The sequence below is a fragment of the Siniperca chuatsi genome, linkage group LG22, assembly GCF_020085105.1.
Source record: "Siniperca chuatsi isolate FFG_IHB_CAS linkage group LG22, ASM2008510v1, whole genome shotgun sequence".
NCBI lineage: Eukaryota > Metazoa > Chordata > Actinopteri > Centrarchiformes > Sinipercidae > Siniperca > Siniperca chuatsi.
In genome coordinates this window covers 3,027,716-3,051,133 of record NC_058063.1, presented here as the reverse complement: position 1 = coordinate 3,051,133, position 23,418 = coordinate 3,027,716, and the positions used below count along the sequence as shown (strand labels likewise).

The 23,418-nt window shown below is 41.9% G+C and overlaps 1 protein-coding gene across 1 annotated transcript in view; it reads right to left on the bottom strand.

Moving 5' to 3' along the window:
- focad (focadhesin) overlaps nucleotides 1-23,418 on the bottom strand; it is a 58,822-nt gene that overhangs the window by 23,356 nt on the left and 12,048 nt on the right. Inside the window, 19 exon segments of the mRNA XM_044184505.1 lie at nucleotides 1,559-1,651; nucleotides 1,747-1,868; nucleotides 2,413-2,519; nucleotides 2,521-2,599; nucleotides 2,817-2,955; nucleotides 3,832-3,915; nucleotides 4,129-4,179; nucleotides 4,370-4,504; nucleotides 4,628-4,754; nucleotides 5,485-5,612; nucleotides 5,744-5,845; nucleotides 6,090-6,194; nucleotides 9,664-9,924; nucleotides 12,093-12,286; nucleotides 14,244-14,331; nucleotides 14,488-14,697; nucleotides 15,920-16,151; nucleotides 16,489-16,590; nucleotides 20,961-21,059. Coding sequence (XP_044040440.1) covers nucleotides 1,559-1,651; nucleotides 1,747-1,868; nucleotides 2,413-2,519; nucleotides 2,521-2,599; nucleotides 2,817-2,955; nucleotides 3,832-3,915; nucleotides 4,129-4,179; nucleotides 4,370-4,504; nucleotides 4,628-4,754; nucleotides 5,485-5,612; nucleotides 5,744-5,845; nucleotides 6,090-6,194; nucleotides 9,664-9,924; nucleotides 12,093-12,286; nucleotides 14,244-14,331; nucleotides 14,488-14,697; nucleotides 15,920-16,151; nucleotides 16,489-16,590; nucleotides 20,961-21,059 — 2,458 coding nt within the window.

The window sequence follows — 23,418 nt, the reverse complement described above, 5'->3', positions numbered from 1 at the left end:
TTTATCTTGTGTTTCTAGAGTTATGTGTTTTTTGCGGACACTTTTTTAAGGAATTGTTAATATGTCTTAATATTTCTTAAAAGGCAGTTTGGCATAATATTTTGGAGTGTGCAGGGAGCTTCAGTTTAATTCAAACTGCTAATAGTGTATGTAGCCTATATTTTTTATGTTTTGTCACCATTACAGAAACACTCGGTAACTGCTCAAGTATGATAAGGTTGTCTGACGATGACTACGGTTAGTTATTGGTCTGATTACTGACGATGGCTGATCAGGCTAATTATCAGCTAATTGTACTCACTTTCTAACGGCAGTATGCAGTAAATAGTTGCCCTTTGTGTGCGTGTTTTTAAACTATTTTCCTAATTAAAAATTATGTGCTTGATGGTGATTTCTGATGAAACTTGAAAGCTCAGCATTCTCCCAGAGCTAAATGAAATAATTTAATCAAATTAAAATCATTCAAACTAAAATCATTTTCAATTTCTGTGTGGAGAGTGATATAAAATTTTCCTTTACATTTCCGTGTTTGAAAACGCGGTACTGTCAAAGTACTGCCAAAATGAAAATGAAAAATTTCATATAAATGATCTTTTTTATGGTCATTATTGATACTGGCAGGACTTCCTGGTCCTTTTTGTGAAATCTGTCAAAGTTAACCATCAAAACCAATGGGAGGGACATAACATCCAAATGGTTAAAACCCACCAATTTGAGGCAGAGACAGAGGCAGATACATATTCCACTGCACTGGTGTCTGCCTAGTATAAGCAACTTGGGCTTTGACCAAATCATAGTCCACTTACTAGCTTTAACTGCATGCGCTCAACACTTCATTGACGACAAACATATTCTGCGTTGCATGCACTCTGTGTTAACCGCACGTGGGAGAAGTTTGCCTTCAGGCCTTTCTGGAAGAAAGCCAACCGGACGAAGCACACCTTGTGTTACTCCACCTCCACATCCGTAATTTCATCACATCTGTATAAGTGTGTGGCACTATATACTGCACATACTGTACATTGACATACTTACTCAAAGAAAATGTCCGTGAAACAAACATACAAAGCTAGGAAAGGAAAGAGGAACTTTCTACTTAGCAATAATACTGCTGGGTGGAAAACAGCTAATGCTTTCTTTGAGCTTAATTGTTTTATCTTACTTTTGTCATACATCATGCGCACACACAAATTGAAAATAAAATTTAAATTTTATTGAATTATTTAATTTAATATCATTTTAATATTGACAGCCACATTTTTCCATACTTCTTCCTTGTAATTCTTACTGTTTAAACCTTTTATGCCCTGTTAAATGTAGTCTGTCATGATATGATGTCACATGTTTACTTCTGGTGCATTTTCAATTATGGAAACAGGTGTCATTAAATATGTTTTTCGTTACCTCTGCCCTGATGAAAACCCTGTGAGATTGAAACTAGTCAGTTTTTTAATATACCTTTTCACCGAGCTCTAACTCAACAGTGCCTGGAGAATATAGTATTGCTCAATTCTTCAATAAATATGTACTCAATCTATCAGTTGTTAGAAGCACAAACCTGCAGGATAGCGTGGAAAGCTCGGCTCATGAATCCTCGCCAGGCCCGGGGCAGGAGGAGAGCACGGTGCCATTCAGATGGCTGAATGTTCACCTAAATATCAAAAACAATAAGCAGGAGTTTTGTTTTTAAACTGTTAAAACCAAAAAGGAGCGTGAGAGGCAGAGGAAGAACAGGTTTAGATGTACTTCATGAATGAGGGCTGCCAAGGTCTGCTGGTAGCTGCGGCTGCGGCTTATGAGGAAACGATCGATTGGTCTGCCGTTACGGTCCGTCTGCACAGGCAGCTCGTAACAGAGCAGAAGTCCAGCTACAACACACACACACACACACACACACACACACACACACACACACACACACACACACACACAGTTAGCTATAGAAGCTTTGTAATTGCAAACACACTGGCTATGTGCAAATAGTAAAAAAGCTAAAATTATCACCTTATAAAGTTGATGTGGCTAATGTGTTAGCAAACAACTGTCTGAGTACACACCCAGTTTGTCTCACAAATACCTGAGCAATGATGTCACAGTTTAGGTTGTCCTTTAGGACAACAAGTTCTTGAACAATTAAGTAAATAAATACACCTGATGTGGCTTGTCTTGATTAGTCATGAACTGCTTGAAATGTATCCATAACCAAACACAAAGTAACAACTTGTCTCACTCTGTCACATCACCCTGACATAATTTCTATGTCAAATATGTAAGGGGCACAGTAGCTGAGGGTAGACACAATAACACAAACCCGTGTAATATAATGTAATCCAACACAAACACCTCCACAAACCAAGTAAACAGAAATGTAAAATCTTAAACTTCACACTGGTAGGGGATGGATTTGGTCACCTGCTAGTCCAGGCTTTAGCCCAGGCTGCTTGTTTTTCTCGTAGGTTTTCAGCATGAATGATGGAATTCCTGCCATCGTTTTACCCTGGTCTGAACGCAGGTCCCCCCCTCAGGGCAGAGAAGTATACCCCCCGTGGCATCTGGCTCATCTCCTGCTTCACCAGTGAGGTCAGGAAGAGCTCAAAGGCTAAAGAAGAAAAAGAGTATCAAGATGAGCGTCTGTGAGGAGGAGAAGACAGAAGTGCTGTGATAAGTTCACATTATCACCCCAAATCCAACCCCTCCACCAATATGATGGCTTTCCACCATAAACACAGCCGAATGGTGGAGTTCCTGGCCCAGCTGGAAGCACCATAGCACAATTATGAGGCATGACCTTTGACTACAACGTGAGTGCAATTTACCTGGTAGGACAGATACAGGGGTGAGAGCCATCAGCTTCACATAAGATGAACCTAGGATGGAGAGATCCTTCTCTTCTCCCTCTTTCTCCTTCCCCTGTTCATCGTCCTCATCTTCAGGGAGCTTTGTAGCTGGTCTGGCCTACAGAGCGGACAGAGCAGCAGCAACGGATACAGCAGAACCAACAAGACAACGTAAACAGATTACCAAAACAGGCCACAATAGGAGATGTGAAAATGATTACCACCTTCGGGGTTAAGAGATTTTGGGGAAGAGCTGCGGAACAGAAAATCTCAACTGACCATAAATCTATAGACTAATATACAATATAATCTGAATGAGCATAACAATTCTACGCACAGTTTGTTGAAGTATAACTCAGGTGTTCTAAAGCTAAACAAAGTGCTTCCAATATTTACCTTATTATTTAGTTTGTTTTACAATATTACACTGTATGAATACGAATTACAGTATATCCAACATTCGAAGGCAGCACCTGCTAGCTACTGTTTGCACGGTGCAGTGGAAGTGGTAGGAAATTAGGAGCTAAATATTATGCCTTCGTTCGATGCCGGCTTCCCCCAGCGCACATGTTGAAGTGTCCTTGGGCAAGACACTGAACCCCAAATTGCTGTGCCTTCGGTGTGTGAGTGATTAGTTCGTTTCTTTGGACTGATGAGCAGTTGGCACCTGCCATCAGCGTGGGAATGGGGTGAATGGGATATGTAGTGTGAAGCGCTTTGAGTAGTCGGAAAGACTAGAAAGGCGCTATACAAGCACAGTTCATTTACCATTACCATATTAGCATGTTAGCATGCTAACATTTGGTAATTAGCAATAAACACAAAGCACAGCTAAGGCTGATGGGAATGTTGAGTTGTACGGTGAGTAGAAAAAGAAAAAACATTGATATCTGAATCATTTCAATACATTTTAGTAGTATTTATTAAATTTATTGTGTTCTGTAAGCTTTTTCTACAGATACACTGTTATAGAAAGTTATAGCAGGACTCTTACTGCCTCAGGAAGGAGATTTATTGTGTGGGCCGCTTCAGGAAAATCTGCCAAAGCCTTGTAGCCACAGCTGGCCACCTCTGGATCCTGTTACAGCAAACACAAACACAGTTATTTTTTTAACTTTTGTTTGCTCAGAGTTTTGGAGGTACAGCGATGACTCAACATTTGAAATTCAAGCACACTGTATGAAGTAGAAGCTGTTTTTGCACAGATGACTATCTGAATGAATTTTGCGCACACACACACACACACACACACACACACACACCACGCAGCAGATATCTTCATAACACAGACCTTGCTCACAGCATAATTCCAGAGAAAGCTGACAACCTCCTCTTTCAGTTTCTGGAAAAACAGAGATAAAAAGACATTTTAAAGCAACATTAATTTTCGAATTTTCAAAAATCCAGCTGCAGATTGGGACTGTCAGGAAAGTCTAATATCATATTAATAAGTAACATAGACAAGACACAAAAACACCAAAACAAAGCTCTAACAGTGCATCAAACATAATTTCATGAAGTAAGTCAGATACCTCGTACTCCTCTGACTTGACAATGAGCTGGGGAACCAGAGCCAGAAGCTCAGCTATGACTTTAACCATCAGTGGACGGGGGTCACAGCTCAGCTGGGGCCCGAGACTTCTCCATGTTGAGATGATGTCCACTACCTGCAAAACAAGCCTCATAAAACTCAGTGGCTACATTTACTGCATGTATAGTAAACAGCTGGCAACATATGTGTGTGTGTGTGTGTGTGTGTGTGTGTGTGTGTGTGTGTGTGTGTGTGTGACCTCTGCCCGGCACAGCTCCTGTAGTCCTTGCAGGGCGAGGGCAGCAGGGGTTGCCATGTCTGGTCTGGTGCACTGGTTCAGAGTAAGTGTAATGGCAGCCAACATGTCACCTCCATGCTGGTAAGGCCTGACACACACAAACACACGCACACGCACACACACACACACACACACACACAAAGACAATTATATGATACATGATATATGACAATCTTCATAACCTTAAAATGAGGTATTCAAGTGAAAAAACAGAGATCATTATTTCTATTCATTCACTGAACAATGAGGTGTTTTCAATTTTGCTGAATTTTACAGACAACTTAAATAAAATGTGTAGGTACACAGACTCTAAGCCTTTTCAACACTCAACGTGTACATGTGCAGTTTATCAAATTAGAGGTGTTACAGGCCTAGAGCCGACGAACTAAAGGTGACATTGAAACAATAGCGCAGTGTGCAGTTGTTCAAAAACTGTTTGGAACAAAGGAAACATACGGACGGACATACGGAAACAAGTATGGTAAAATAATATATTACTGATCAATTATTTGTCCCACAGATAACGCCCAGATCACCCTACATCTGTACGGAGCCATCGCCCTACCTTTAAGATTGGAGCTTATATTGTCTACAGTGCATTTGTGAAGCACTCTTTTGTCAAGGCAGTAAGCTTGTCACTGAAAACCCTGGAGCTGCTACATTTCAACTTACCAAATATAAACTTAAATGACTAAAGAAAAAACATCAGACAGATGATTTCCCTTCACTCAGTTATTTGTCAGTCTACATTGTATTCCATCAATCAGACCCTCATATCATGCCCCCGTCACACCGCGTCCAGTGTGTGGTGGTCCGACCTCTCTCTGCAGATGTCCCTGAGGCAGGCGGCTCTGGCCAGGATCTGCTCCCACTGGGCGTCCCTTCCCACCACCACCCTACTGTCCTGCTGGCCCAGCAGACGCTGCAGCTCCGGGTAGATTCGATCCTTACAGGAAGGAACAAAGTCAGTTGTGAGGAAGAGGCGAACAAGAAGACAACCCAGGAAAAATATTAAAGAATAAAGAAGGTCTACATATATTAATATGATGATTTTGACGACTATTTATTATTCGAGACCTGTTTCTTCCAAAGAGCAGTCATGAGGCGCATTGCCACTGCTCTCAGCTTGGGGGCGCTGGCCAGCCTGTGGAGAGTCTGCAGCACCACTGGGACACAGAGCTGGAACAGTGAAGCACATGGCGTGTGTTAACGATGAACAGCAACTGAAATGAGCTTCCTGTATATTCTCACAGACCTGACTATGGGTTCTCTGCAGAGTTTTTTTATATTCAGGATCTGAATTATGCTTTAATAAGAACTAAATAATGGAGGTATACACAACAGAGATGTGCAGTGGTTTGTATTTCATATCATAACATCTTCATTGTAAAGCAGGACAGTGGAGGCCAGAGGTGCCCAGTACCTTATGAGTCCCGAGGTTAGGCAGGCAGTTCAACACAGCGTGAGCCAGGCCTGGATTCGTTTCCTTCCCCAGTTTGAACAACAGAACAGGAATAAGGGAAGGGACCTGCAGGCACACATGTGAGTTGGATGAAGGAAACACCCAAGTGAAACAATGGTCTGTATTTATCAAGCGTCTCAGAGTATGAAATCAGTCCTAACTGGCCAAAAATTCTCAGAGTGACGCATTTTTGGTCCTGCTTCTAGGACTAGGAGCAAAAGGGTTTCTTAACTTAGGAAATCACTCCTATCTGTGCTGATATTTAGGAGAGCTTTATCCGAACCTGTTAGGAGTTGCCAGGAGATGGCGTTCAGGAGATATTCCACAAGAGGGGGGAGGTTTTGGTAACGACTGATGCAGATAAGCTTATTAAAAGATCGTTTTGACAAAATCTGAATAATATTTGAGACTGACTGTGTGTGGGATGCAGAGAAGAACATGTGCTGTCCCTGCAGAAACCAACGTCCTCACAACATTACACTATTTTGCAACGGGGGAAATGCAGCTGTGCAACATGATAATTCTGTCAGAACTGACAATTTGGTCAGCCCTAAATTGAACTGTTATGCAGCTCTTCTAGCACATCATAAAGACAGTGCGCACAGCTCACAGGTCCTCAGTGAGAGCAGCCTAAAACTTTCATCTTGAACACTATGTCCCCCTGGCTGGACACCACCTGCTTAATTGTCATGAAGGATATCTCAACTTAATTACAACTGGTTAAATCTAACATAGGGTCTAGGGTACGGAACAGTTTGTAACATTAGTTACAATGTTAAACACAGTGAGTCAATTTAACTACAAAAACAAACAAACTTAAAATAAGTTCAGTCAACTGTTAACCCTAACCCAGCTGTTGAGTTATACTGAAAAGAGCTGCTAAATTAAGCTTGACTTCCAGTTACGCTCATTTTTTCACTAGTAGGGCAGCTTCAAGTCTGATCCCTCATCCGCTACGCTGCCTGATTATTAGAGCTGTTACTGAAATGTTAGTCACAATGAGGATCAGCACTGATCCTGGTTTTAATGTGACCAAGCAGAGATGTACTCAGATCAAACCCAGGAGCGGTGATGTATAGAAACACTATAATGTTCCCAACAGGCAGAAACTCATCATGGAATGGATCAAATGAATATGTGTAACGTGAACTATGTCGCTCATAGTGATGAATCAACAAAGAATTACCACCCAACTCTGCAGTATCTCTCAGCCCTACGCAGCAGGCAGACACAGTTAGAGACTAGCTGGGGAAGAAAGTTCAACATTTAGCAGCTGAAGAGCCAGATATTTTTCTCGGGAATTGGTTGAAGACAAAACCAGAAAAGGAGAGTGAATTTTGGACTTACTTCATCAGGTGGACACAAGCACGAGTCCAAATAAACGATCATGTTGCTCTCTGCTAGATGTGTAAATAAGCAACTGTTTGCTAACAAGTTTGCCGTATCAACTTTATAAGGTGATAAGACGTCAATGTGGCCAAACAAAATCTGTTATTGTAGGTTTAACTGAACCATATTTGGTGATGCATGCCCGTACCTGTGCATATGCACAAACCCCAGCAGGCTGAGCTGACGCACAGATTAAGCACTCCAGGTTATGGGCTGTCCCACCTCCCAGTCTCCTCATGGTCTGACCCATGGTCATGGACGTCTGAGTGCCAGCTCATTTCCACCCCGATCCACTCTGGCCAATTAAAGCTTTGTGGATACAAGTTTGAGAGTGGAATGGAGGACAGTGCAGGGTTAACAGTCACACATCATTCCCTTTAGTGCTGAGGTCAAAAATAGGAACTAGTCGGGGTCCTTGGACGCATGTAGTCAACAGCTCTGCAGTGTAACAGCCTTTAATTACCATAAAGCACTTACTGCTGCCCTGCACCTTGGCTGTTGCATAGCAACCACATTACCTGCTTGAAAGCAAGAGAAGAGGCAGAGAAGAAGAAAATGGAGGTCTGATATGGAGTTGAATCCCTGAAAGGTCTGTTGCATAAACCTCAATCAATAAAATATTATTCCAAGAAATCATAATAAATAATTATGGATAAATCATTTTCCCTCTGCACCACCTTCACATCTCCACACGGGGCTTAGTTTTGTTATTATCCTCGTCTCTGCAAACATACTGAAAACCTACAAGGTGTTTCGAGTGTTACAGGAAGCAGGCAGGTGTGAGGTGATACTGCGGTGAGGGAAATCCAGTGGATTCAAATACGCCAATAACCTTCTACCATCGCATCAAACGACCGGCGCAAGTGGCACTCTGGGAGCAATTAGACCAGCAGGGGAATACTCTGAGGCATCTAACGAGCCCGAGTAATGAGGAATCTATAACAACATGTGATATTTCACATCATCTTCTGGAGCTAGTGACTCCATTTACAGTCCCAGAGGGGCAGAGGAAAGTCTGTAAGTTTAAACCTCTCTCTTTATGCAACTGCAGAAAATCCAGCAGCTGAAGCCAGGTAGGTTTTTTTTTTTTTTAAGAATGTATTTGTAAGAATGAATTTTCAATGGTCAATGTCAATGACACATTATGTCCAAAAGATGTAAAAATATCAACAAATTGTAAATTAAATGATAAATTCAAGGATCCAACCAACAGAGGTTTTGCCAGTTTCAACCCATCAACCACAAATCATCTTTCCTTCTCTACTTTCAGTGCTCACCGTTGGTAATTTTCCAAACCTTCCAAAATTAGTGACTGAAAAATGGCCACTAACATGGCATTTAGTGTGGATAAGATGGACGCAGCTGCACAGGTTGTTGTAAGTCAACTTAAGAAATAACAACTTAAATTGATATATTCTTTTAATCTATGTTAAAAAAACATGAAGTGCTCCTTGCAACTACTACCAAAGTTACCAACCAACTTGGTGTAGCCTGCATCCAGACCTCTGGATCGCTGCCCACATCTCCTATTAGTTCAGCAATTCAAATAAGTCTGAGGCTACGGCTGTTTCTCAAAGCTGAAGAAACAACCAACCAATCACAGCTTTGCAGGCGGGTCATCTTCCTACAGCAGCTTCCACATTGACTAAAAATAACCATTTTAACCGGCCTGTATTAGCGGCCTTTTATCTTTGTGCTGACCATTATTTGAATACTGGCATTTTTTGGTACCATATACCTATTAATGACTATGACTAAATATACTAAGAAAAGGCCAACAAACTCCTATCTCTCGTTTTATTATTTTTACTATTATTATTGTGTGAAAATTATGAATGAATGCAATGAAAATAAAAATTGATACAAAAATCTGGCTTCACAAAGTAAGGCCACCATGTACTCTTCTCCCACTGGGGAGAGGAGGAGGATCACTATCACACTCTGGTGGAAATGTGTCGTTTTGCCAGATGGGTTTTTGGCAGAAAAAAGGCAGGACTAGCATTATTTGTTTTGCTTTGCAGTGAAATGTGCATATTTTAGTTTCAACTAAGCACCATACTCACATTTTCATGTCATGTATTAAAATCTTAAGAGAAGGTGTTTTAACTGAGAGTCTGTGTCGAACTAAGCCTTGTGGATTATCTACCTGGCAGGGGTCGGCTGCAGCGATGGCCTGGCTCGCATTCAGAGCCAGCTGGCAGACGTCTTCCTGACCCGTGATGATGAGATGGGTCACAATGAGGGTGAGGGAGGAGAGCTGGCGCTGGCTGGACGACAGGGCAGAGCTGACCGACAACAGCCAATCGGCTGCCGCGGCTGGATCATCTGCCACCTTACACAGTATGGATAGAGCCACGCTGAGCTCGCTGTACCAGGAACTGAGAGGGAGTTCCAGCTGTGGACCAAACTGAGTAGAAGGAGAGCAATGAAGAAACGAAAGGCAAACATTTATCTGTGACTTGCTAAAACATGCTACATGTTCCGCGCTAAAATCTATGACTGAACACACAAAAAGATAAACAAATCAACAACTGAAAAAGAAGAATTGTCAAAACAGAAATTATACATTTGTGTAAGCTCTAAATTGAGAGCTTCAGCGAGAGTGGCAGCCTTTTAAAACATGACCTGGCAGATTCTTCCACACTAATTTACTATATGTTGGATTGTCGTAGAAAAGGTTTCAGTCGTCGTCATCTGGACACTGTTTTCAGAATCAAGACGTTTCGGCTCCCATCCGGAAGTCATTCTCAATTGTGAAAAAATGGGACGGGAACTAGATTTTAAGCTACTCTGAGTTACATAAGCCCTGCCCTCAGGAAGGAATCTGCCTGAGTATCTGTAAATAGCTAGTTTCACCTGAAACTGACCTAATAGTTTCAAGATGGCCCAGTAATCAGTAATCAGGCCTATTGTTCTCTGGCTGCATCTACTTCATCACTGTTAAGTGCCTGATTAGCATGTGATCGGCGTGACCAAGGTGCTAATACACTGTGATAGACTTTGGGCAGATTGAATCTCAGGCCACCATTTCTGTTCAAAGAGGGGTTCTCTTTCTTCACAAAAATGGCTTCCTTGACGCCCCGTTCAAACCAACTCTTCTCTCTACTAAGAATCTTCACCTCGCTGTCTTCAAATGTGTGGTTTGTAGCTTTTAAATGCAAATGCACGGCGCTCTGTAATCCTGAGTTAGCGTGTCGTCTGTGCTGATAAAGTCTTTTGTGAAGTGGCTGTTTGGTTTCGCCTATGTACCGTTCTTAAGAACGGTACATATTCTATCAGAGTGTATTATCACCTTGGTCACGCCTATCACATGCTAATCAGGTACTTAACAGTGATGAAGTAGATGCAGCCAGAGAACAATAGGCCTGATTACTGATCACTGGGCCATCTTGAAACTATTAGGTCAGTTTCAGGTGAAACTAGCTATTAACAGATACTCAGGCAGATTCCCTCCTGAGGGCAGGGCTTATGTAACACAGATTAGCTTAAATTTCCAGTTCCCGTCCAATTTTTTCACAATTGAGAATGACTTCTGGATGGGAGCCGAAACATCTTGATTCTGAACAGTGTCCAGATGACTACGACTGAAACCTTTTCTACGATAGAACACTCCTGGACGAATGAGGGACTACACCGTCTATATGTTGGATTGTAAATGAATTGCATATGTGACTTTAACCAATGTTGGTTTGTGAAGGCAATCACTGATATTGCAAAAAAATCTTTTCATTTGAACATATCCAAGAAGATGTGTTTTTTTTTCTGTATGTAGTTTAATTTATTTTATATCTGCATTATTAATGTTGTTTTTCTTTTCCCTTGAGTATTCAAGGGCACTTTTGCTCCCAGCTCAGTTCATTTCTGACCCGGCCTCTGTCATGCTGCTGCCGCACTCTCTCTTTCCCCCCCGTCTGCTGTAGAGAATATCGATAAATTATTGAGAATTATTACATTTTGACGGAGCGTTTCTGTTTTAACCGGCGCAGCTTTTCTAGGTTTTATGGCGCTGGTTTAGTCGGGAAACTAAAAGAATTGCATGCGTTGTAAATCATCTCACATGATTCTACACACAGGGACACAGACGAGTCGGAGAAATTATTTCACAAGGTGAGCTCTAAAAAGAGAAAAGCAGACAGCGGAAACAGAGCTTTTAATCAAGAATGGACAGACTCTGTTCAATCTTCCTACAGGCAGTTCAAACCCAGTATGTCTCATATGTTCGGAGACTGTGGTGATTATTAAAAGCGGCAATGTGAAGTGCCACTACGAGACAAAGCACAGAGCATCTTTTGAGCAGGTTAACAAGGGGGGGACAAATTTTCCTTTATATTTCAAATCTGCCCTATGTGTCCTATTTCTGTGACAGCGTTTGATTTGTTTTAATTGGTTGCACCTGATCCGGCGTACCTGTGTAAAAGAGGTTGGACCGTGATAATCAATGAGCCTGCACACAGAGGAAGGAAGTAGCTGAAACATTTGTGCGGAAGAGTAACAAATAAGAACTCAAAGAAAAACTCGCTTCCATTCCAAAGGTGGGAATGACAGGAAAAGTTTGAGAACCAGCCTCAGTGTTACCTCTCGGGGTTTATCTGTCTCTCTGCTGATGCTGCGAAGCAGGCTGTGGGCCAAGTCTTGGTTGAGGCTGTGCGTCCGCCGGTCAGCCAGCGGCTCGATGAGGCCCGAGCAGGACAGGAGCTGCAGCACAGGAAGAACCAGGACTGGACTCAACCAGGGCGACAGCTCAGCCTGCTCAGGGACTAAACTCAGCGCTGTGTCAATGAGAGAGAGAGAGAGGGAGAAGAAACAAGACAACACAAGGCAAAAATCCCATCAAGGTTAAATAATCCATATGGATAAATTAGGCTGGTAAAGTAGGAAAAAAAAAATAAAATAAAACTAATTAAACAACAGAGCAACAGTGGAGGACTTAAACATGCCATCATCATTACAGTGAATATCAGTTCATGTCTAGGACATTATTAGGGAAACTATGGGAACCGATAAATGCATAACATCAATAAAAGATATGCTCCACTATGTTCCCCAGCTGCTCTCTAACTGCTCTGGTCTGTCTGCTGTTTGCTGCTGAGCAGCTCGTGTTCAGCAGGTTTGTCACCTTTTCACTGAAAACAGCTGAAAAAGGCACCAAAGAGCTGCAGAGGGGATCTGCAGAGTTGGTGATAATTCTGTTAGTTCATCATTATGAGCGACAGCTTTACACATTACGTATAGTCATTTGAGACATTGTAAATATAAAAGTATTGATTAGTGCACCTTTAAGTACCTAATATTTCATTTTGAAGCTAGACAGGAGGACAGAGGGTTACGACCATTTACTTTCCTAAATGGATCATCCTTTTAAGACCAAAAGAAACAATAACAACCACATCAGCAAAAACTCGTTTCTCTAAGTTTTTTCATTCTCTTGATGTGTATTCATGGTGTGTGTATAGTATACTTTTCAGGTCCGTTCACTTTTTAGAATTAAAAACATATTTTTCTTCTGGGCTCCGACAGCCTGCTAACAGTGTGTATAATTACATTCTTCATGTAAGTCTGCTGTATTAAAACATGCATGTGGTGCAGCCTTCGCAACAGTGATATAATAACCTATAATGACTTGTTATGCGCGTGGGAACCAATTAGAAATAAAATGTAAATGAGACAATTTGTAGGCGTTAGACATGGATGATACTTCAAAAAGATGAGAGCTTGGCCTTGGGTTTGTTTTCCTTGAATCGTTTTATTTGCCTGCCAGGATTTGTCAGCTGGAGAGCTTACTAGCGTCTGCACCAACCATTTTTACCAAGTGACCCAGACTACAGGTCTGACCCTGAGCTCAAGGTGGATTGTCTCTGTGGGTTACTGGCCACTTGAAAACCCTTGATGCGCTGGATGCAGGACGAGAACTCACTCAGGGGGTTTTTCCATCTGCTCATTTTTAAGCACAAATTGAAAATGTACATAAAAAAAACTTAAGAGGAAATGCAGCAAATTTGACAAAAAAGGCGAAAATATTGCAAAAAACTTAACATCTGGCTAAGGTGGAAAAGTCGGTTTATTGAAAACGAGAAGATGCAATAAAGGCTGATGGAAACTTTGGATGGATTTTTCAAATACACCTTGGCATTGCAGTATCTGCTTCTTCTTCTACTGTAGACACAAAGCATCCATATCATACTGCCATTTACTGTTACAGGCAGATTACGCACAAGAAAAAGTCATATTAAGAAAATAAATTTGCAATTTTATGAGAAGTCATAATATGACAATAAAAAGTGATGATATTGTGAGAATAATCATAGTATTAAAAACAGGAAAAGGAAAAACGCTGCTATTCATACTACAGGTCAACCACATCCATCACTTGGCATGTACAGGCTGCTCTCACCTGTTTACTACCACCGGAGTATTGAAATAAATATCTCGAAATATTACTTCATTTTTCATTTATTCTAATATACTATATATTATACTATATAGTATACTTTTTTTCTTAAAATATTTTGACTTTATTTCCTAAATCTCATACAGCACAGAACAGGAGCCCTGATATTTTGACATACTGTAGTGAAGAAGCTGTCTGTGATGATTCCCAGTCACCCACATAACGGGATATTTAGTAATAACTTTAGCAAGTTTAGACTGAAAGACTGTGTCCAGTACTGGATGTCACACCCTTAGCTACCCAATAATAGTCAGACATTTATTTAAGATGGTATTTACCCAGACTGAGCAGGCTGGTCTGCTGAGCTGCAGGGGCCTCCAGCAGGAGCAAGGCCACACCCATCAAAAGCTCGTCCAATGGCAGCCCCTACAAGTAACAATAACGGTTAGACACATAATGTGTGTGTTGGTGTGTGAGATACTGATACTGATTATGAGGTCCTGAAGGCAAAAATATTGAACTTGTTGAGAGTAATCCAGTTTAGAGAAAGTTTTTATTGGATCATAAACGTCGCTGCGTCACCTGTTGGCAGGCAGGCAGGAACCGCTGTAGTGAGTTGAGAAGAGGTCGGCAGTCTCCATTGAACCTGAGGCAGCGCTGGCAGGCGCAGAGCAGCTGCAGAAGCAACCCGGCTCTCTGAGTCCTCCAGCGCTCCTCAGAGGCCAGGACGAGACCCTGAAGCAGAGCGTCTATGAATCCACACAACTCCAGCACCGCCTCCACACTGTCCACCTGTCACCGCGGAGAGGACAACACAAACGCCTCGTAACGCTTTTATTTCTTCCTCGACCAAGCAGTAGACCACATTTTCCCACACAACATATTGTTGAAAAATCTATTCAGCCTCTCTGAACCTGAGTGACACAGAACTACTACTGAGTGAGATATGTTTCGCCCACAGATTTCACAACAAAATGCTGTAGTCCCATTTAGCAGGTCTCTTGGCTCCAGCCAGGACACAGAGATTTTGAAAAGTTTACATGGCATTTCGGGGTTCTTTTGTAATTATAGCATCTTTCAAGTTACTTGATAATAGTGATATAAGATTTGTTTGTAAATACTTGTAAATACTTCCTCTAGGAGTCAATGCTCCAACTTTAAGGGGAGCACAGATTTTTCATGATCAGTCAAATTTGAGAGCTGATTAGAGATTAAACCCAATGACAAATAAAAAAATATTCTAAACACAGCTGCATAGTAATTTAAAAATCTGACTGATTAACCTAAACTGTCACTCAATAGTAAAAGGCAGTTTACGAACTACACAGGTTTCATCATTTAGTTTTTGTCACTGGGATTCAATATTGTAAAAAAACACTAAATCAAATCTAAATATGCTATGGGATGGAAGCTTTTTTATAAGCATTGTATAAATTAAATTTGTATTTAATTTAAAGTGGGACTATGTAACTTGTGGCAAACAGTGGCCACTGTGAATGGCAAATGGCACTTACAGCACAATAGCACATTGAATTTCTTGAATTACTTGAGTCTTTTCGGACATCATCGTTAGGTGACCGGACTGAGAGTGAGTGGAAGGAGACCAAAAGTAAATAAATACTTTCTTTAACATCTGTGACCTGCGAACATGCAGTGTAGCATTAGCACAGGTAGAACAAAAAAATCCTAAAGTTATTGAACTCACTCAGTAATGTAGGTTACACAGTGATACCTGTCTAAAGTTTGCTAACATTAGCCACCATAAGCTACTGGTCATACCAGACGAAGTAAGGCCGCGGCAGTAAAACTGCTGAGGTTACTGAATTGAGCAAAGGGGTGTTTCACTGCTCCTCATTTGTGAGAGAAAGAATATGCTAACGATTTGATATGATTTGTTAACTATATCTTTTATTACAATGACCTTAAAAAAAACAAAACAATTAATTTGAGTCAGTTATTGATGTTGGCCTCTCACAGATTATTGCCTAAAAGCACTCCAGCATCAGTGTGTCACCTGCATGTGTGGCACCAGCTGACAGAGGCAGTGCAGCAGGCTGTCAGACACTGGGGAGCTCTGCTCCTGGTCCTGGTCCTTGTTCTGGAGGACTGATCCAGCTCCTGGATGTATGGGCAGCAGCACCCTGAGGAGACTGTGTCGCAGCAGGGCGTGCTGGGGTTGCCTCTGAGGTTCGCAGTACAGGTACCGCAGGAAGGGGGCTAGCATGGTGATGTAGGCTGGTTCATTTCTGCAGTATATGTAAACATGGTGTGTTGATAAGTTTTGAAAAAAACAATCCAGAGGCACCACGTGCTGTTGGCTAATATCAATCTGCCTTCAAAGGTCGATACGACTCGAACATGTTTGAAACTGAAAAACTTAAGTCGTGTGTAGAAAATGATCCATACTGTATGTGCCGTGGTGTGTGTCTGTTTGTATTGGTCAGTACTGCATAATAACAGCTGACAGTGGTGTGATGAGTTATTTGGCATGGGGTGCTTTTCACAGATGGCTTTGAAATTCATGCAGTGAAGGAGGAAGTGATTGGATGGAGGGTTCAAGGCCTCTGTTGCAGCCATGCTAACCTGTCAGCTGCCTGCTGAATGAAGTCATTAATCTCCAGCAGCAGAGCTGGCCAGCACTCCACTCGGTTCTCCAGGGCTGTGATGTATGGGTGAGGGCTGCTCCTGCAAAACAATGGGACAGAGCAAAGGCCATGTTCACATCACAGATCCAGTGTCCAAATCCCAGGCCGCTGCGGTAAGGACTCAGCCTTGGTACACGGAGCACGCGCTCTACCAGGTGAGTTAGCAGGGTGCCCCCAATCAGCAAAGTAATCCGAATACATCTTGTGGGGAACATGAATCTCTGTACCAAATGTCATGGTGATCCATCCAATAGTTGTCGAGACATTTCGCTAAAGACCACACAAATGCAGTCTGATCTGTGGAAAATAGTCTCAAACTGTGGGATTAACGTGAGGATGAGGATGTCAGTGACTCACTTCATATCTGCCCCAGTCTTCAGCTAAACTAAATGAAACGTTTGCAGATCGACTTTAACAGTGAACACTGTTTTCATTGATGACTCTAAACGTTCACAAACTACACTTCAGATCATTTATCATCATTGATGAACCCTGACAAAGTAGACTATATCATTTTTAAACAGTACTTTGCCTTAGAAATCCTTTCCGTTTGTGGTAGTTCTCGCTCTGCTGTGCAGGCGTGCAGTTTTCAACATTTGTCATTTTAACCAGTGAAAGTGAGGGTTAGCACTGGCTAAAAAAGAGAAGCTGCTAGCCTACATGAAGGTTTTCTACACTGCTCTTTGCTAATGATAATTAGTGTGGGAGTTTAGCAAATCTGTGCCATTTTGCCAACCTCAGTGTCTGAAACCCAAATAAATCTTCTCATTCACACACTTTGATTTTCACCCGAATATAGTGAAATTCTGCACCGTAGAGCCCGGCAGTCATTAAGGAGAGCAGCAGTGCAACACCAGCAGGCTGAGGCAGACAACACACAGTACAGTTCAGTAAAGATCGGCTTTATTTGAGCCGATAAGATCCATTAAAATATGCGGCCCGATGACAATCCTTAGTATCGGCTCGGTACATCCCTAATATTCACATGATATCTTCATGATGTACATGTTTTCTTATTATTTGCAATAAAATAGAAATTTCAAACATTATACCTAGGGTTTCTCGATACTACTATTGCCAAGTTTTCCCGTCCTCTACCTGTCCTGTCCTCTACCTGTCCTGTCCTGTGAGTGTAAACAACAGACAGCCATTACTCTTGAATTTGCAAACCCATTAAGTCCAGACAAAACATTGGGGTCAAATCCAAGGTGAAGTCTCTCTGTATTGTTAAGATTCAAGCCCACAGACAGGCCAGAGGTTAACACAACTGGGTTGGTGTGAGTGTGTGTGTGTGTGTGTGGGGGCACACACCGCCATCAGGTCCACTTAACTAATGCTTTCCATTAATCATCACATATCTAAGTGTAGGAAGGAAGTTCAGTGACTGAGCGTGTCTGTGCCTGTGACAGCCTGCAGGCTTAGACATGGACTACTCAGTGGCTGAATTCCCCCCTCCTTCTACTCTTTCTTCCCACTCTTCACATGGTGTAATCTGTCTGACCATCTCTGTCCCCCCTCCTCAGGTTCCCTGTGGCCATCTCCAAACCCTCAGCTTCAATAAAGATCCCATCCATCAGCCTCTCACACTGTTCCCTACTTTTCAGCTGCCACACAAAGGAAGAGGCAGGAAGTCAAGGCAGAGAGCTTCCTCCTTTTAGTTCAACTCCAAGTTCACAGCAGAATCAGAGTGCTGGCAGACAAATGGGCCAGGTAAGATCTGTCTGCCGTAACGCCCAACTTCCTGGAGATGTCTGCAGGTTACACCAACCTCTGACGTGAAGTCTGGGTTTGGGACGCAGACCTGATTTACTATCTGAAAGCATGACAGCAGGCAAATGTCGCTAAAACATTCCCCTTCACAAATCTCTGGCAGCTGTCTTTAATCTTTAAGAGATAACATATGAAAAATTCCTTACAGATTACACATATAGGTATCTGGCAAAAGTTCTCATCCTCAAAAGCAGTGACATTCTAACTTTGGAGAAAACAAAAACAATGGACTCATTTGTGCAGCACGAAGATAATGCGTCTCACAAACAAGCACAGATTATTAGAAAGTTTAGCCCTGTATTGCCTGTAATTAATATGCTGATTACCATTTTCCCATACCTGAGCAGGCAGGCCAGATACATTGAGTATGTGGGAAAGCCCGCAGGGGACATTCAGGACAGACTACACTACTACAGCCACACTAACATCACATGAGAAATGAAGTGGTGTGGCGTACAGAGCCCTGAATCCTCCCTGATCCTGCTGGGGGCTGAAGTGGCTAAGAGTCTCGGTGGCAGATTGCACGGGGCAGTGGCGAGCAGACGGTCAACAATGGGCACCAGTGTGCATCCTCCATTAATCCCGCAGCATTTACAGTTGCCCAGCAGTGCCAGGCCCAACGACCAATGGCGGGCCAGACTGCCAGGCCAACGGCGCCACCCTGCTGCCCTCAACACATTCATCTTCCCACCAGGGAGGTTCAGGCCGCCAGACAGACGCAGACAGCAGAGACAGCGATGAAGACAGAATGAGAAACAAAAGGACAATGGGAAGGAGAAGAAGACTGTAGGAGAGAAAGAAAGAAGGGATAGAGATGTGAAGAAAAAAAGTTTAAGAGGGATTGAGTAAAAAAAGGAGGAAAGGGTGGTAGAGGTAGAGAGAGAAACATGGAGAGCAGGAGGGAGGAAGGGAAATGAAGGAATCACCCGCTGTAACTGATTAAGGAGGCCCCACGGTCTTGGCAGAGGTGCAGATCTAAGACTGGAGGAGGAGGAGGAGGAGGAGGCAGCTCGGTCCAGGCTCCAGCAGGAGCACAGCACCACACTATATCTACTTGGGGATATTTTAGACTGACCTGTACCACAGCGAGCTAGCCCTACTCTGAATAGTACCTGTATTGTCTGCATTAAACCAAGAATGAGCTCTTAACAAAAGCTTCCAGTGAAATGTCTGTTTTCATTAATTGAAAATACAAGAACAGGAAGTCTCCACGTTTCACCTGGAAGTTCCACCTAGAATTTTTCTGATCTTTTTGATGGTGCGCAAAATGAAATACAAGACTCAAAAGCAAAAGTAAAAGTGTAATTCTGTTGTATTGCAATTTTGGTAAGTTTGACCGTTTTAACTATGGCTCGGTTCTTTTTAAGAAACTGAAGCACCTAAATGGAATTCAGCCATCATTCATTTAATTATTTACACCTCTGTGTTTCCTACTGTAACATGTCAAATTGTCGCTAGCTAGCCTGATTCTGTCCACAGTTCAAAAATACACCTATCAACTGGACTCGGGTTGTGGTGTGAAAGCAAAGCAGACCAACCATAGGACTGTGTGACAGTAAATATTTGATTTTAGTATAAATTCAAAAGCTAAACTACTGTTAAAGTCATCTCTGATTGTCAGCTTTCAGGGAAGCGATCTCCTGATCTGTACATGCGAAGTATAGCTTATATTTATACAAGATCATTCGGTAACCGTGGTAATATAGATGTGCCTCGGAACACGAGTGCAGGATTTTCAGAAAGTGGAAAGGAGTTCAACCAGAAATAAGTTAAGTCCTACTCTGTGTATTTTAGCAGTCCCCCGATAAAAAGCCAGTGAAACAAATGAAACATAACGACCAGACAGTAACTCTCCTCTGTTAATACTAAATGCCCCTTTTTTATCACGTTTCTGTCTGCTTCTCCCTATTTATAATAATTATATATAATCTAATTTATAATATATGAAGTCCAGTTGCAATCTCGACTAATAATACTCACAATCAGAACATAGGAAGCAGTAATGTGCTGCATGATTTGCTGTCAGTCTCTGGAATTTGATTTCACCACTTGAGTCCCAACTACGGGTGTGAAAGCACCCTTCGTTTTATGTATCTTGTAAATTGGATTGATGTAAAGGCGCGCACAGGACGAGGTGGAGTTCACCTATCAAGGGCAACCCCCCCCCACCAATCTCCCGGCAACTCCAACCCAAGTTCCTCCTCCCAATTGCCTCTAGATTTAGTGGAGCCCCCACTCTCTTTAACCAGTCTCAACAACAACACAGCCTCCAAAGCTGCGCTGTTGGGTTATAATACACTGTGCCACAGGTACAAATGAAGATTTGGTGGTCAGTTGGAGAAAAAAGTAGGTCTCGCAAGTCATGTCTTGTCTCTACTCATGAAGAGAACTGCGCTGATCTGACATGTTAAGATCAGTTTACTAGTCAGGGTTGGTACAGGTGTATAACGTCCTCTGTGGCTCTGGAGCTTTGTCGAGTCTGAGAAAATAACCTTGATGATGTCATCATAACTACAATGTGTAATATCATAGATTATACAAAACAACAGTCAAAAACAATGATATAGGAAATAGATATCTTTTATACTGTACCAGACAACATATAGAGACGACTGTACTGTGTATATGACAAAGACAGACCTGATAGAATAAGGACAGGTGAAGTGCGTTTCTCCGTCTCTCTGGTCTGCCAGCATCTGTAGCAGCCGTCCAATGACCTTTATCAGCCCCTGGACATTTCTGTTCACAGTTCAAGTCAAAAACAGAACACACACAATGTCAAGAAAGACTCAAAACACAACAAAAGGGGAAAACTGTACTGTTGACAATTTTGTTGACTGTTCCTTTTTTAGAGGAATAGTTCTGGGAAATATCTGCTTTCTTTCTGAGAGCGAGATGAGAAGATCAATATCGATTGATCTGTGTGTTCAGTAGAGCTGAGTCAGGATGTTTTTAGCCTAGCTTAGCATAAAGACTGGAAGCAGGGGAAAACTGCTAGCCTGGCTCTGTCTAAAGTGAAAAATACACCTACTGACATCTCACTCTCGGAAAGAAAGCCCAAAACTTTGAACTGAACTTTAAACTATTCCTTTAAACTTTCAAACAACATGAGGAGAATGTTTTACTTAGTTTGACACGCAAACTCCAAACTATGGAAACAATAACTGAATCAGGTTGATTGATACGTATAGCCTTTGATTAAAAATTGAATGCTGTCCAGTCAGTCTTGTCCATCTCATCACTTATAACCACATCTCATGGTCCTACAGAAGATCTGCTGAGGAAGACCATGAGATGTGTTTGAAATCCTCTGGATTTGTCACTACAAGTGACTCCTTTCACATTACACAGTAATTTGATCTATTGTTCATATAAAATACTGATAAGTGCAGCTATGCATTCATTACCAACCAAAGAGATAAAAAATACATCCATGTTGCTAAGCATACTATGAATTGGAGAAAGACTGCCATCAACAAGAGGGACACAACAATTAAAGAATTAAAGGGTGTTGAAAGAGATTTAAGGGGGAAATTACGAGAGGCGAAGAGGCTTTTAAAAACAACAATACCAAACACTTAAGGGACATTATGAAGTGGATGACTGGACCTCACAAATAATACCTCTCCCAAAGAAAGCATTTCCTAAGGAACCCAGTGATTATCGTCCTGTAGCCTTAACCCCTGTTGTTATGAAAACCTTAGAAACAATTGTGGTTCAGCAGCTCACCAAGTCTGTAGGTGGCAAACTGGGTGCTTACCAGAGGATGCAGTTGTAACACTGATACACATAATACTGAAGCATTGAGACCAGCCTAAAACTACAGCGAGGGCCCTCTTCTTAGATTTTATATCTGCATTCAGCACAGTTCAGCCAGAGCTCTTATTGGCAGAGATCATTCAAATGGAGGTTAATCCTCGTCTGATTCAGTGGTACCATTCATTTCTTACAAACAGAGTGCAGATAGTTAAAGTTAATCAGACATATTCAACTTCCATTGTTACTAACTCAGGAGCAGCCCAGGGTTGTGCGAGTTCACCTCTGCTCTTCACACTTTATACAGAAAACTGATATTCCAAATACATTTATTTTGAAGTTTTCAGATGATTCTACACTGTTGTCTTTGTTAGGCACTGAATATGATCTTAGTATTCATCAGTATTGTACTGATAGATTAGCGGAGTGGTGTGAAAATTATTCACTTATTAATCCAAAGAAGACACAAGAAATCATTTTTGGTCTTCCAGTGAACTCGTATCCTCCACCAGTTCCTGTCCATAACACACAGACTGAAGAAGTTTTGTCCTATAAATATTTAGGCATCTGTGTGTACAGATTATATCTGTTGCGAGATACAACAACAAGGCATTTATTTTCTTAGGAGACTAAGGTCATTGGGAGCAAACAATCAGATCCTGTTATTGATTTTTCAATGTATAATACAGAGCGCATGGTACAGTCGTCGCTCTATTCAGCTTAAAGCTAGACTGGCTAGACTTGTGGGTCAAATGCTTGGGTCAAGTTTTCAAACTGCATATACTAATAGGATGTTGTCTGGCTGGTAATATCACATCAGACCCATCTAATATTTTATTTGAAGACTATCAGCTTTTGCTATCAAACAGAAGATTTAGCGTCCCACAGGCTCGACTGAACAGACTGAGGGACTCTTTTGTTCCTCAGTCTGTCAAACTGTTAAATCAGAGTTGGGGTTCTCAGTAGGCCTTGGTGTTCCTGTGTAGACCGAGCTGTGAATGTAAGAGGGAGCGATTAAATTGACTGCACTGCAGCCACTTATTTGTAATGTCTGATGTGTGTGAAACAGTGACAAATTTCAGAAAATATTCTGATAATAAAGTGAAATCAAACCAAATCAAAATTATTTTGGCACGTAAAAAGGGATTATGGGCCACCAACCATTGGCAAAACGGTCATTTAAAATGCTCACTCAACATGTTCCATATAAGATGAGTCATATCATGTTGAACAGAAGGTCACTGCAGTTAGACTTGATCCTCCTGCTCTGATGCTCGGGACATGAGAAGAATTAATGGATCCAAGTCAGCAGGGGGGGCAAGGACAATGAGGCAGTGTCCCA